This window comes from Sus scrofa, chromosome 1, assembly GCF_054392235.1.
Source record: "Sus scrofa isolate SSC_HxYL_T2T_F1_AM1 chromosome 1, Sscrofa_HxYL_maternal_Yorkshire_Landrace_v2.0, whole genome shotgun sequence".
NCBI lineage: Eukaryota > Metazoa > Chordata > Mammalia > Artiodactyla > Suidae > Sus > Sus scrofa.
Genome location: NC_139383.1, coordinates 217,031,814 through 217,045,655, shown reverse-complemented (window position 1 = coordinate 217,045,655; position 13,842 = coordinate 217,031,814). Strand labels below are relative to the sequence as shown.

The 13,842-nt window shown below is 43.5% G+C and overlaps 1 protein-coding gene across 50 annotated transcripts in view; it reads right to left on the bottom strand.

Moving 5' to 3' along the window:
- The window catches only part of BNC2 (basonuclin zinc finger protein 2), a 448,897-nt gene that overhangs the window by 118,348 nt on the left and 316,707 nt on the right, over positions 1-13,842 (bottom strand). For 36 of the 50 annotated variants that reach the window (XM_084984833.1, XM_084984694.1, XM_084984850.1 and 33 more), the window contains one exon: positions 11,284-11,519. The exons of the other annotated variants lie outside the window; for them this stretch is intronic. In XM_084984833.1, coding sequence (XP_084840959.1) covers positions 11,284-11,430 — 147 coding nt within the window. In that variant the 5' untranslated portion in view covers positions 11,431-11,519. The remainder of the gene's footprint in view (positions 1-11,283; positions 11,520-13,842) is intronic. 50 annotated transcript variants of the gene reach the window in all.

The window sequence follows — 13,842 nt, the reverse complement described above, 5'->3', positions numbered from 1 at the left end:
TATTTATTCCACTAAGGAATGGGGGGGAGGGTGGCGGGAGGAGGGGAGCCTGTTGTGCACAGTATTCCTTTAGAATTGCATCCCAGAGAGGATGCAGTGTGCACCCGTCTTTGAATTACCACATTTACTCGACTGCTATTTTTAAAACCCAAGAAGAAAAAAAAAATCCACAGCAGGAAAAACATTAAAAATAGAAAATACAGTAACCACATTACTCATACTAACTAGAAAGCTGCCTCTGACACTATTATTATGGCTTTGTTAAAGAGAGAAAATTACATGAGAACAAGGAAACTTCTTACAGAGAGAAGCTTCAGTTCTCAGAGTCTCTCAAAATGCTTTTCGGAGAGCCTCAGGTGAGAAACACACAGGAAACTGCCGATGAGCTCTGGACAGTGAATGCACCAACCAACACCTCCTCTTAATTTGGCGTCTTATGTATCATGGTCTACTGTAGCTCTGCAAGGCACTGCACTGTTGAAATGCAAACCTCCACTGTCCCACGTACCTTCCAAGTCCCTTATCCCAAATCTACTTGGAGAGAGGGAAAGGGAAAGAGAGGGGGAGTGGGAGAGGAAAGGAGAAAGAAAGAAAGAGACCAGACAGAGGGACTGGTCACTCAGCTGCCACCAACAACTGAAAACACTTCTAGATAGCAACAGGACCTAAATGATGAGTTTCTAAACAATCATTCATGAAGTCACTAGCTAGTGATCGGCCTTTTTAGATTTCAGGGTTATTAGCAACGAAGATCAGCTCTGCAAACCAAAATAATCACTAGTCACTGCCCTTAGAAACAGATGGTGGTATAAACATCAGGGGAATGAAGAGCTTCCGATCAACAGGTCCAGGCCTGGTCTAACCACACTCACCAACACCTCAGCTCCAGGCTGCTCACCAAACTCTCTCTCACAGACTTTCATAATTCTTCTCAACATAGCATTCTTCCTGTATGGAAAAAAATTCCATCCTTTCTGCTATGTAACAATATCTCTCTTCTTTCTGAACTATCTCCTCTTTCAACAGGTCTTCCTCAAGTAATGCAATTTGGCAGTGGTCACTTTAATTTTACTAGCAAATGCGCTGGCCCCCGTTCTATTTTCCAAATGCTGCTGGCATTACTTCCAGAGCTATCGTACATGAATCAAATTAGTGTATCTTTATTTATGTTTGTCCCATCTGTATGGATTTAGTAAAAGCTTCCAGAAAGCTGTAGAGATCTTCATCTCACTTTCTACTTTTCACAGCCCTTCGTGATTCCACATACAAGTATTTGAAATGTAGGTCACTCCAAAGAAAACAGATGGTAGCCTAGAGCAGAGTCTTGGGAGCCTCCCCATGATTCTTCGCTGTGGTCCTAACAGAGCTCAGGTCCTGTGCAAGCCCTCTCACCTCTCATTCTCTACCTGCCCCTTCTGTCAAACCGGGGGCGGGGTGGGGGGTGGCAATGACACATCAGAGAAGGACATAGCAGCTCAAAGAACATACATGGACCCACAGAAGCATCACAAAGCTTTGTTGTTCGAGGAACCTAGGGCTGTGGTGGGTGGGGAACTGGGAAAGCACTTTGCTTAAGGAATTAACATATACTAAGCACTACTCTCAGTTTAACAAATTACTTCTCCTTTATCCTCAAAACTCCATTATGAAGGTCTCATCAGGAGAATGAGGCTCAAAAAAATTATGAACTTTTTGCAAGGGTGGAGAGCTAACTGATGGTAGAAATGAGGTCTACATCTGGGCTCTACTTTCCGCTTTAGATTCAACAAGAAGCATGTAAGACTGTACTTCCGGAGCCCATACGGTTTATTGAGGGCCATCATAGAGGATGTCTGAATTGGTTTTTATCAAATGGCAAATGGGCAGTAAGCTGTGGGCTCATTTACTTCCCAGGAATAAAAAAAACCTCCCTCCATCTTTCAGACACAAATCCTATTCCAGTAGTCAGTGCTTTCCATCCCAGAATGTGATGAGCTATCTATTTCTACTCTGCAAGGTAAAGGGAGGAATATTTTTATTTTAACTCTGAGTATAAGACATCAAGCTACATCCTCAGATATAGGGTGTTTATTTTCATTCCTGTTCAAACAGTTAGAGCTCTGGCAAAGGAGTCAAAAAGAAATCCCTGTATTCCTTTCCCAGCTCTGATCCTGCCTGAGGCCTTCAGCCACAGTAACTTTAAAATCAGGGATAATAGTCTCTGAGATGCTCTCTCTAGTATGGAGGTTAGGAGGATTGCTGGGATAATGTCCTTAGAAGAGTCCAAGCGCTCTCCAAACAGACACTGTAAATACAGTACACCGTCTCTGCAAAGACAGTTGTGGGGGGATCCCGACCATTCACATCTGTGCTACTTCTCTTCTGAAAGAGGCTCACACATTGCAGACATGATGCAAAGACCCCTTCCATCATGGTGGTAATAACACAATCTGTAGCTGGAGTCACATAAGTCCTCCCCATGCCAGTGCTACGGGCCATGTGTACCTTCCTACTGTAATGATCATAACTGCTGTGATTTGTTCATAGATGCTTCATCCACTGGAGTGAAGGCTGCCTGAGAGGTCTTCTTTTGCATACTTGGCAATTAACCAATAAAACTGGCTATTTTAAGGACTACTAAATGAATTTATACCTAGATCCGTCTTTCTTTCTGCTTCATAAACTTCCTCAAAATTTGTGAGGACAGGTTAACAGCCATAAAAAGGGTTGCTTATTTTAAATAATTTTTTTTTGGTCTATTTAGGGCCGCACCCACGGTATATGGAGGTTCTCAGGGTAGGGGTCCAATCGGAGCTGTAGCTAATGGCCTATGCCACAGCCACAGCCACACCAGATCCAAGCTGCATCTGTAACCTACACCAGAGCTCATGGCAATGCCGGATCCTTAACCAACTGAGCGAGGCCAGGGATCAAATCTGCAACCTCAATGTTCCTAGTTGGATTTGTTTCCATTGCGCCATGAGGGGAACACCTATTTTAAATAAAGTTTACTTTAGGCAGCGGGGTGAGAGATACTCTGTTTAAATAAATTCACCATTCATTCTGCTCCAGGAGCTTGGAAGGGTATTGGAAAAGCTGATGAAATAGGGAGATGCAAGGGAAATAAAATGATAGTCATAGATGGACTAAGTCACTATTTTTTAAAAAGCACACATTTGTACTCACACATACATAGCAATGGTTAATATTAACAGGAGTGCTACAGGCTACTTACAGCATAAGGATTTAATAAACAGCATTTCATTAACCTTAATATATGAAGAAACTTAGGTTCATATATGTGAAATGATCTGTCTTAGGTAACAGAACTATCAAAAAGTAGAATGGGAGTTCTCGTCATGGCGCAGCGGAAATCAATCCGACTAGGAACCATGAGGTTGCAGGTTCAATCCCTGGCCTTGCTCAGTGGGTTGAGGATCGGGCGTTGCTGTGAGCTGCAGTGTAGGTCGAATACTCAGCTTGGATCTGGCGGGGCTGTGGCTGTGGTGTAGGCTGGCGGCTGTAGCTCCGATTCGATCCTGAGCCTGGGAACATCCATGTGTCGCAGGTGCGACCCTAAAAAGCAAAAAAAAAAAAAAGTAAAACCAAGATTCATACCCACGTTTGTTCCAAAGTCCAAAATCTTTGTCACTACACTCTACTTTCTCTTCTTTGTAATCAAGCACATACTGTGTACACATGTATATGTAGGTCTGCATGTATGTATGTATATGCATAATTATGTGTGTATTATGTATTTACAGTTGAATACATAATATTCACCTGACTGGTCACCTGACTGGTTGGGAAGACACTTTGTTCTAAGAGACGTGGTGAAATATAAAATATCTAAGACCTAAGGGCTGCTTTAGACACAAGGTTCTAAAATGGCCAGGGTGGCAACAGTCAAGGAGCAGCCTAGTCTGCTGCTGATCATCTTCTTCGTCACCATGTTAACAGTGCACATTTACTGGAGACTTAGCAAGCGGCACCACTAATGCTTTATGTGCAACATTTTATCTTTTCTTCACAATAACCCACGAAGTGGTCACTATCCCTGCTTTACAGATGAGGCAGCCCAGTCTTGGGGAGACAAAGACATGGGTCTATTTTCATACATCGAGTACAGACTGGAGTCAGGATTGAAATCCGTGTACCTGCCTTAACTACACTACTCTGTTGCTGCCCTAAGCTTTCCTGGCCCAGCTGATGAAAAAGAAGACAGAAGGCTGGCTATTCCACCCCACATGAGGTGGAAATGGCCTCCGTGGTGCAGAGGCACAGCTGGGAGTGACTGCTCAGCAGGATGAGTGTCCTAGCTCCCCTGTCACCTGACGCTAATTAGATGTAACCTCTCAGGAGTGCCACAGAGAGAAGTGACCCACTCTACTTTCAGGCCTGGTCCTTGAAACCTCCCATACCGACCCTCCACCCACCCTCTCTCGGGGCTGCCACGGAGATGAGGAAGCTGAGGCCAGAGAGCAGGGCAGAGCCATAAAACGGCAGAGGCCCTAAATTACTGCTCTTCAAATCACCTCCGGGAGGAAAGTGTTCACCAAGCAGGAATGCTGGCTGGCCCTGCAGCGCAGGAGAAACAAACTCCTATTGTGTTAGGCCACTAGGAGCTCAGGGTTTACTTAAGAATACAACTAGCATGTATCCTACTGATATTAACTAATGGTGAAAATGTACTTCCTATCTTTGCCTAAGCATGTGACATCTGCAGAGAGACATGTTCAGCCTCTGACACTGCCCGGCCATCACTGGTCAGAGAGCTTTATGCAAAGATAGATATAAGTGATAAGGACCAACGTGAGTTGGGGTTTATTACATGCTTTCCTCCACATTATTTCTTCTTTTTGCCATTCAAAAGCAAGAGAGGTATAAAGCATTATCTCAATTTTGGAGATGAAGAAGCTATGGCTACAAATGGCACATTTTTCCACATTCACATAAATAATCAGCAGCAGTCCTGAGACATCAGCCCAAACTTCTTACTCAGCACCCAGGGCTGTCCTTTACTGTGCCAACCAACTTGATGTTCTTTTATGGATCCAGAGAAGAGCTACTTCACCTCTTCTCCACTCCCGGCACATGATAGTGGTGGAATCCGATTCACTAGATATAAAACCTTTGTTTTTCTTTAACACTCAATTACAAAAGGCATGTATCCCTGGAACGTCAGGTCAAAGACAAGCATTGACAATGAAGCATTATTAAGTATTAGAATCTAGAGGAAAAGTTTGAATCATGAAAATCGGAGAACAAAGGGACCCTGAAACAAGGTAGCATATCAGGAAAGAGGCAAGAAAAGGAACAGAAAAGAGCAATCGATTTGACCTCATTTTGCCGTTGAATACGACAGAGTTCTTAATTTAGCCTATCCATTTAGGATCTTTCTCTGTTCCCCAAACCACACCAGTTTAACGCTACAAGACTCTCACATACTACATTGAGAAATAGCTTGGTAGTCTTAAAAAAGAAAACCAGAAAACTCTAAACACTACCCAGAAAGTCAAAGAGACCCAACCCAACCTGTAATCAGATTTAAAAATTTCCTCCCTCCTTCGAGTTTCCAGTGTGGCTCAGCAGTAACGAACCCAACTAGTATCCATGAGGACATGGGTTTGATCCCTGGCCTCATTCAGTGGGTTACGGATCCAGTGTTGCCACGAGCTGTGGTGTAGGTTGCAGATGTGGCTCAGATCCCAAGTTGCTGTGGCTGTGATGTAGGCTGGCAGCTGTAGCTCCAATTCAACCCCTAGTCTGGGAATTTCCATACGGCATGGGTGAGGCCCTAAAAAGACAAAAAAAAAGACAAAAAAAAAAAAATTTCCTCCCTCCAATATTTAGAAGGCAGGGTACAGGGGGAGGCAGGTGACAGTGATGAGTAAGAGAAAAGTGATTCCTATGCCCAGGAAGCTTAACATTCCCCCAACCGGCCAACTAATAGCTTCTATGACCACAGCAAAGTCACTTGACCTCTCTGAGCTTCAGCAAGGACAAATGTGAATTCACTGGCAGTATCTACAAGAGGATAGTATGGGAAAAAGGATGCAAAGAGCCAGCATATGTGAACTTGCTCTGCAGGGGGCTGTTTAAATCCAAGGTTTTGCTTACTATTGACATTTCTACCACATGGACACCACAAAACACTAGCCAGGGGGTGTAGGAGCTTCTGCTTCTCTTTTACTGCCCTCAATGGCCAGTTGTTAACACAGTCCTTGGTCCCCAGGACACCTGAAAAAAGAAAGACGAAGGGCCCTTGGACCTCCTTAAGTCATTAGATACTCCATTAGTTTCATGATGAAACATCAAGTTATACCACGCCTCAGGTTTCTATACCCATGCAACAAGTATTTAGAGTACCATGTCTTTGAGGAGTTCCCAAGTGAGGAGGTAGGAAAAAACATTTTTAACAGGTGACTTGATTTTTTTTTTTAATTTTTTTGGCCATGGTATGCGGAAGTTCATGGGCCAGTGATCAAACCCATGCCACAGCAATGACAATGCTGGTTCCTTAACCCACTGAGTCAGTGGGGAACTCCTGATTGATTTTAAATTGGATTGGAGCTTCAGGGATACAGAGCCCTGGGCCATATGAGAAAAGACCTCGTTGGTTAAGCTGGACAGAAAAGTTCCTGAAAAAGTGGGAATTGGGATGACACCTAAAGGACCCTGCACTGCCCATGTAGAGAGACAAGTAGGGAAATCCAGGCCTGAATATCTACACTTGCAAACACCCCAAGCTGAAGAGTTGAGTGTCTTCAGGAATGGAAGACTTCTAATGAGCTTAAAAGGATAAGGATATGAAGCAGGAGAGACTGGGGAGCTTCCTACCTATTCTCACAAACCACTTACTCCAGGACTTCTCAGAACCTTTATTATGCTAATGTAACCCTGAAAAAAACCCGATGGGGGCTAAGAAAAGGACCCAGAGTGTAGACCCTCCCAAGGCTCAAGTTGAACCTCCTGAAGACAAATGCCCCCAGGACACTCTGGGAAGCTTTCTTCTAAATTGTCAGTTGTTCTATTAGTTCTGATTGTTTCAAGACACAGGTGATTTGAAATGTGCATCACTTCTCCTCTTCTCCTTCTCTGGCCAGGCCACTGACACCTCAGCTAATTATTCAGAGTATCTGATACGGCTCCCTGAGTTCTGGCAGGACTCCTTTGCAGAGGAAGCGATTTCCACAGATGCCCTGGCATATGAGTCCAGGCAAGTCAGTTACACATTCAGACTGCAAAGAGACTGTGAAAATTTGATTTTTAAATGATGAACTTCAACAAGGATAATCACCTATATCCTAGGTCAAAGGTGGAAAATGGAGAAAGAACAGGATACTGTTGCTTTTATTCCTTGTCAATAAATGTACTATGAGATAGAGACTTGAAATAAGAATTACTCACTCTTCAGTGGCAGAAAAGAAAAATATCCTGTGTTCCTTTACAGTTTGCTTTTGGGGATCAAATTTCATACTTCCTCCTTGTTTTGTTTTGTCAGAAAGTGCCTAAAATTTACTTAACTTTTTCAGCATTTTCTGAATGCTGTAATTACACAGGAAAATAGTGGGTTCTTTACCTTAAGATACCACCTGGAATCTTTAGGTACTCTAGTCCACTCCACGTTCTGCATTTTATGGTCAGCCGGCTAGCTTAGGAATCATGTAGATAATTGTTTAAGTGAAAAGCAATTTTTATGGAAACAGTACGGGATTCTCAAAAAACACTGCTAGTCTTTTAAATAAATCTGTGGCACCACTATCATCTCCCTATTTCTCCTTTTTTTTTTTTTTGCTTTTTAGGGCCACACCCGCAGCATATGGAGGTTCTCAGGCTTGGGGTCCAATCAGACCTACAGCTACCGGCCTACAGCTCAGCCACAGCAATGCAGGATCTGAGCTGCATCTGCGAACTACACCACAGCTCATGGCAACACCAGATCCTTAACCCACTGAGCGAAGCCAGGAACTGAACCCGCAACCTCATGGTTCCTAGTCAGATTCGTTTCTGCTGCACCATGATGGGAACTCCTCCCTTTCTCTTTTAATAACCTCATCATACATGCTTGCAAATAACAGTTTTGAACAGCCAGCTCCTCTTTCATCTCCACATCAGAAACTTCAAAATCAGGTCCGACACTGCTATGCTTCCACATTCAAAACTACTTCTGGAACCCAAAGCAGCTGTGTGTATACATAAAGGATGTAGGTTTGGGTCCAGAGAGAGTTAAATTAATACCCTGGCTTCACCAGTTCAACTTACCGTACATCTTCATTTGCCCAATAACGCAATCTATAGCCAACAACTAACCAAGTCAATATGTGGTAAGACTAACAGTCACCCTAACTTGCCTTGATAATTATTCTCCTTTAACTGACATAATATTCAATATACCGTTGTTGAGAGCAATAATGCTAAAATTGATGCCTTGAGGGCTACAAGACAATTGAGTTTTAGCCAGATAAAATGACTTGCACACTAATGTGTGTTTCATAGTTCTACGACCTTTGGATGCACATACTACAGTCTACCTGTACAAAAATGTCACATATAATTATACTCAGGTCATCTGTACATACCTTATCATTACTATACATAATTTTAAAAATATTGGCCAGTAGTCCAATAACATTGCTTTAGAGAAAAATGGTTTATTTCCATCATCTACCTCTTTTCCAAGGAAATGAGCATTTTCTCACTACATTAAGTGTTAATGGTATTGTGTCCTTCAACCTCTTGCTTTTTTCTACATCAAGAATTGTTTTCACAAGAAAGAAGTAGATGATAAATGCTAAATAACAAAAAGCGTCATTTAAATAAAATCCATATGACATCAATCCTACCAATAAAACAAGACAGAAACTAAACCTAGTGTTGCTCTCATGTAAAAATCATCTATGATTTTCTCAAAATATCAATGGAGACTCAGTGGAAAAAGCAGATTATATTAGAGACTTCTTCAAACTCTGAAATTAATGAAAATTATTTATAATTTAAGTGTCACAAGAAATAACAGGAGTTTTTACATGCGGTATTTTAACCCGAATAGGAGACTATAAATATTAGTTTGTGGTTTTGCTGTATTTTCCTCTGAAATTTAATTTCTCTTTTAATTTTTTAATCTAAATCCTAGGCCCTCATACAAGGCTTGCCTTGGAGTTGTGCTGAAATGCTGAGAAAAAAAATGAACACCTAAATAATAATTTCAAATAAAATAAAGAACAGGCATGGTTTAAGGCAGAGAATTAGGCTGGCTACACCAGCCCTATAGAACAAGCTGAAGGTTCTGCAGTTACTGCCATCACAAAGTTACAGGAAACTGGGTTGTTCTGGTGGCAAATAATCATAGTCATGCACATACCTGTATGTTTCAACAGAAAGAGACCATGCATGTGGTCCAGATATCTTAGGCAAAAGCAGGACACGTAGAACTGAAAACATCGTTGATGGCAGAACTAAACATCACAGTGGAGGCAGTAAAGATGGTACCGGATTGGGACATGTTACTCTAAGTTTTGAATTAAGGACAGAGTGCTTAGCAAAGCCAAGAGTTCTATTCAAAAATCTGCAAAAGGGAGTTCTCTTGCCGTGCAGCAAGTTAAGGATCCAGCGTTGTCACTGCAGGGGCTTAGGGTTCAATCCCTAGCCTGGGAATTTTTATGTGCGGCAGGCGCAGCCAAAAAAATTTTTCTAAATATGCAAAATGTGTGTTCTTTCCTGTAGGGTAAAATCTATCCCCAGTGGACATTAGCAATCATGTGTGGAAACACCTGTAGAAAGACGCACTGTGTGCACCTCCAGGCTGGCATACGCAGCGATTGTGAAACTGATTCCATGCTTTGTGCTTCCTGGCCCCTTCTTCCCGGACCCTGTGCCCCCTCAGGCCCCCTGACCACCCAGGACTTAACTTTCCACTCTCCCCCACCGCAATGTCCCCATCCTGAGGCAAATGAGATAATGTTTGTGAAAGTCTTCTATAAACTGAAAACGTAATACATAATTATTCCTATTATCAGCAGCATCTCATCATCTGAGGGCCAAATTTCCTGTGCCTTCCAAGCTGACATCTCACAAGAAATGATTCTATTCTAATTAAAGCAGTCCTGGGAGCAGAAAGGCAACCCTCCTCCCTTCTTTGTCTATTTCCACCCAGCATCCCTCGCCTTCTCGCCCACCCTGGCTAACACCTGGTGGTACCTCACAGGAGAATGATGGGAATGTGTGTGTGTTTATGGCAGGTTAAAGCGAGGGTGAGGCTTGAGGTCCCCCCATTCATCACATACCAAGCTGGCAGCCTTACACACAACACAGGGTGGTTCAGGGAATAAACAAAGCTGGCAGAGCCAAAACCAAATTTGGGGGTGGGGTGGGGAGGAGTCAGTTCTCCTGGTATTATTCTCTGTACAAAATTTCAAAACATCACCTCAGATTCTACCTTCTCCAACCGTGATCTCCTTTGGCAGGAGGGAGTATTCCTTCAATGTCCAGTGTAGTCTTTTTGGATCCTGGGGTCTCCCAACATGCTGTTTTCAACATTTACCCTTCAAGGGTCATAGGAAGACAGATGGCCATAAGAACACTTCAGAGGCGAAGTACACAATGCAAAACAACTTCGAACATACGGCAGAAAATGACGAAAAAGGCGAGGAGGCTAAGGGCCTCTGGAAAAGTCTCAAGACCCTGCCCAGACTGGAAGTGCCGCTGACACAAGCAGGGACTCAAGCCAGAGGCACGGGTGCTGGAAGGCCACATTTATAATCAGGTGTGCGTGTTTTGGAATGGGAGAGTTTACTGGTCACAGAAGCAGGGGGTTGCTGAGATTACCATTCTTCCTTTGATTTGGATGAAGAAGCAATAAATGGTTAGGGTACAGAGACAACCAAGAGAACACCAAACCTACAAAGTAAGTGTGAGAATGAGCCCTACAAAACCCACAGTAAAATCTCAGATTTTTCACACACCCATCACCCACCTCTGAGCCTTCCCCTTTTTTAGCAGTCAGAGGAAGGCCCACATCCTAGGGAGCGGGAGCTGAATTCTCAAGAATGCAAACAAAGCAACCCTAGGCAACAGGCCACGCTTTCCTTGCTAAAGTTCACTGCTGCACCAGATGCCAGCCTGCTGGCACAGAGCACCTTATTTCCAATTCCCTGACCAGCCTGGCAGAAGGACCATTTTCACCAGGAGAGAGTATGGGTACCTGGGCCCTCGAGGGGAGGGAAGGAGGGATTAGCCAAGGGCTCCTACCCCAGCCCTCCTTGCACCTGGTCCCAGACATGGGCACTGATGCCCTCCCCCTACCTGAAGGATGTACCCCCGGACGTAGTCACGCAGTGTCCAGCCCAGGCCGTGTAGGATGTGCAGCACCTCCTCCTGCTTCAGGACACTGAAGAGACGGTCCAACAGGATCTTGAGCCGCACAGGCACCGCCTGCGTCCCGTAGAGCATCAGGCTGCTGATGTCGAACACCACGTTGGACTGCACGATCTCCACCTGGGTGGGGTGGTATAGGTGCTGCGTGCTGAGCTTGTCCAAGGCTGTGGGGTCCCATCAGACATCCAGAGGCGAGGAGGAGGGTCATAAAGAGAGAAAGGAAGAGGGCAGAAAAGAGTTACTGGAAGTGATTGGGCTCCATTTCTACAGCTGGATCATCACCACAGATGTTTAGGCAGGACGGTGCAATGTAAATAGTGCTCTTCCCACCTCCTCCCTGATTTTTCTTTTTTTTTTTTTTTGATTCGGTGTGTTTATAAATTGCACACGACAGCAACTACAAAACACATTCAGTTTTCAGGAAGAGAGCCCACTTAGGAGGTTTCTAAATGACTGTGGCTGGCGCTAAAAACCTGGCTAATTAATTTGCTAAATGAACTATGGCTCAACCCAAGTTACCACGGTGTCTCCTCCCAGCACCAGAAGAATGAACAAACACAATTCCCAACTCAGGCCACAAGAGCAGCTCAACCAACCTGGCTGCTGTGAACAAGATTCACCTCTTATGATACCTGAGCAGTGTGAAGAGGAAGAGGAGCATGTTCTTGAGGAGTAAAAGGCCTAGGCTGGAGGGAGTAAGGAAAGCTGACATCGGGGTGGAGGGCTAGTCATTTACCTCAAGCTGAATTAGCAAAGGGTGATTATTCCAAGACTTGGTTCTCCCACTTTCCCCCCTTGCTGGTCACCTGCTAGTTTTTTGGGTTCACTAGCATGCTCTCTAAAAGTTACTCAGGAGAAACAAACAAACAACAAATTCAAGTCATCATTAGGTTCTTTTTTAACAGTTTCAACAAGGGTTTGGTATGAGGTGAAAACAGAAACAAATGACTAAAATCAAAGCCTGAGCATTTCTGTGTATTTCAGCTCTATCATCTCAGCACAGAAAACTGATGACCATTCTCAGAGTAAGTACTTTGAAACTAGTATTTTGACAATTAGTCCTTTTTCTCCTCAAGTCTAAGGAATCACAACTCTCCCTTAGCTACGAAATCCAAGATAAGGCCATTCATTTTAGCTCCCATCCTTCACTGAGTTACGGGAATGCTACTGCAGAGCATGACATTACCTGTTCCTCACTTTCCCGCAAGTGAACAGTTAGGATGACACTGTCTCATCTACAGGGCTCAAAGAGATGCTGCAGAGATGAAGGCAATAATGAGTGAGAGGTGCTTTGAATTCTTCCGGAGAACACACAAGCACTAGGTCATCTCTCAGAATTAGACACATTTGACCTTCTCAACATTAATATAATGATTTTTATTTTTTCCATTATAGCTGGTTTACAGTGGTCTGTCAATTTTCTACTGTACAACATGGTGACCAAGTTACACATACATATATATATTCTTTTTTCTCACTTTATCAGGCTCCATCATAAGTGACCAGATGTAGTTGCCAGTGTGACCTTCCCAAGAGTAAAACAGATCAACATGTGAGCCTGAAAGACAGTCTTCTCTTCTCATGAATCAGGCCAGTGGGTCTCAGACAACCACTGTCAGGCTCAAGACCTAATTCTACCTTCAAGGATCCAAGGTTTCTACAAGTTCTAAATCACTGCCTTGCCTTGCTCAGCCACTCTTCCTAGCACTTTCAAACAGTACAGGCCACTGTGTGGGTGCACTTGGTGCAGCTCCTCTTTTAATACACTGGCATTTCTGCATATTTAAATGCAGGCATTTAACAGCGCGCGCGCGCACACACACACACACACACACACACACACACATATACCATTTTTAGTATTTCAAAAGTATTTTTTCAGGGCTCCTCCTCCACTCTCGTTTCCTCCTGACTTGTGGTCACCGGAGAGTTCATGTACTCTTGATAAATTGCCTTCTTACATCCACAGTGTAAAGGCCCTTATCATTTACCCGCTGGCTTCATTCAACACATTTACTCCCAGGAATACTTTGTCAAAGAGTTCGGGTTTCCTCATACTTCATTTCTTGCAGCTGATTTGTCTGATCTTTCCTATTCTAGTGGTTAAGTCAACTTTGAATAAATAGCTTTAAAAATTAATTTAATGTTTGAGAAAGATAAGGGATTCACAAGCCTAGGGATTGAAGTCTTCTCTCACTCCGCAGGGCGTTTAGACTGCGAAAACACAGGAAAAGACATATTATTATCCCTGTTCCTCTTCAAGTACAGCTTAACTACCCAGCCTTCCAACGAGCAGCTGCTCTGCTCACAGAATCCAATGTCCAGTCAAGGGAAATCCACTTCTCCTCCATCTCCTATTACCAAACTTTCTGTCTCATATCAAACACTGCCTCACAGAACATGGTGTGAGGACCACGACAAATATGAATTTGGGGGATTTCTGAGCAGATGGGAAGTAAGATGACACCAAATCTGATTTTTGTCTGC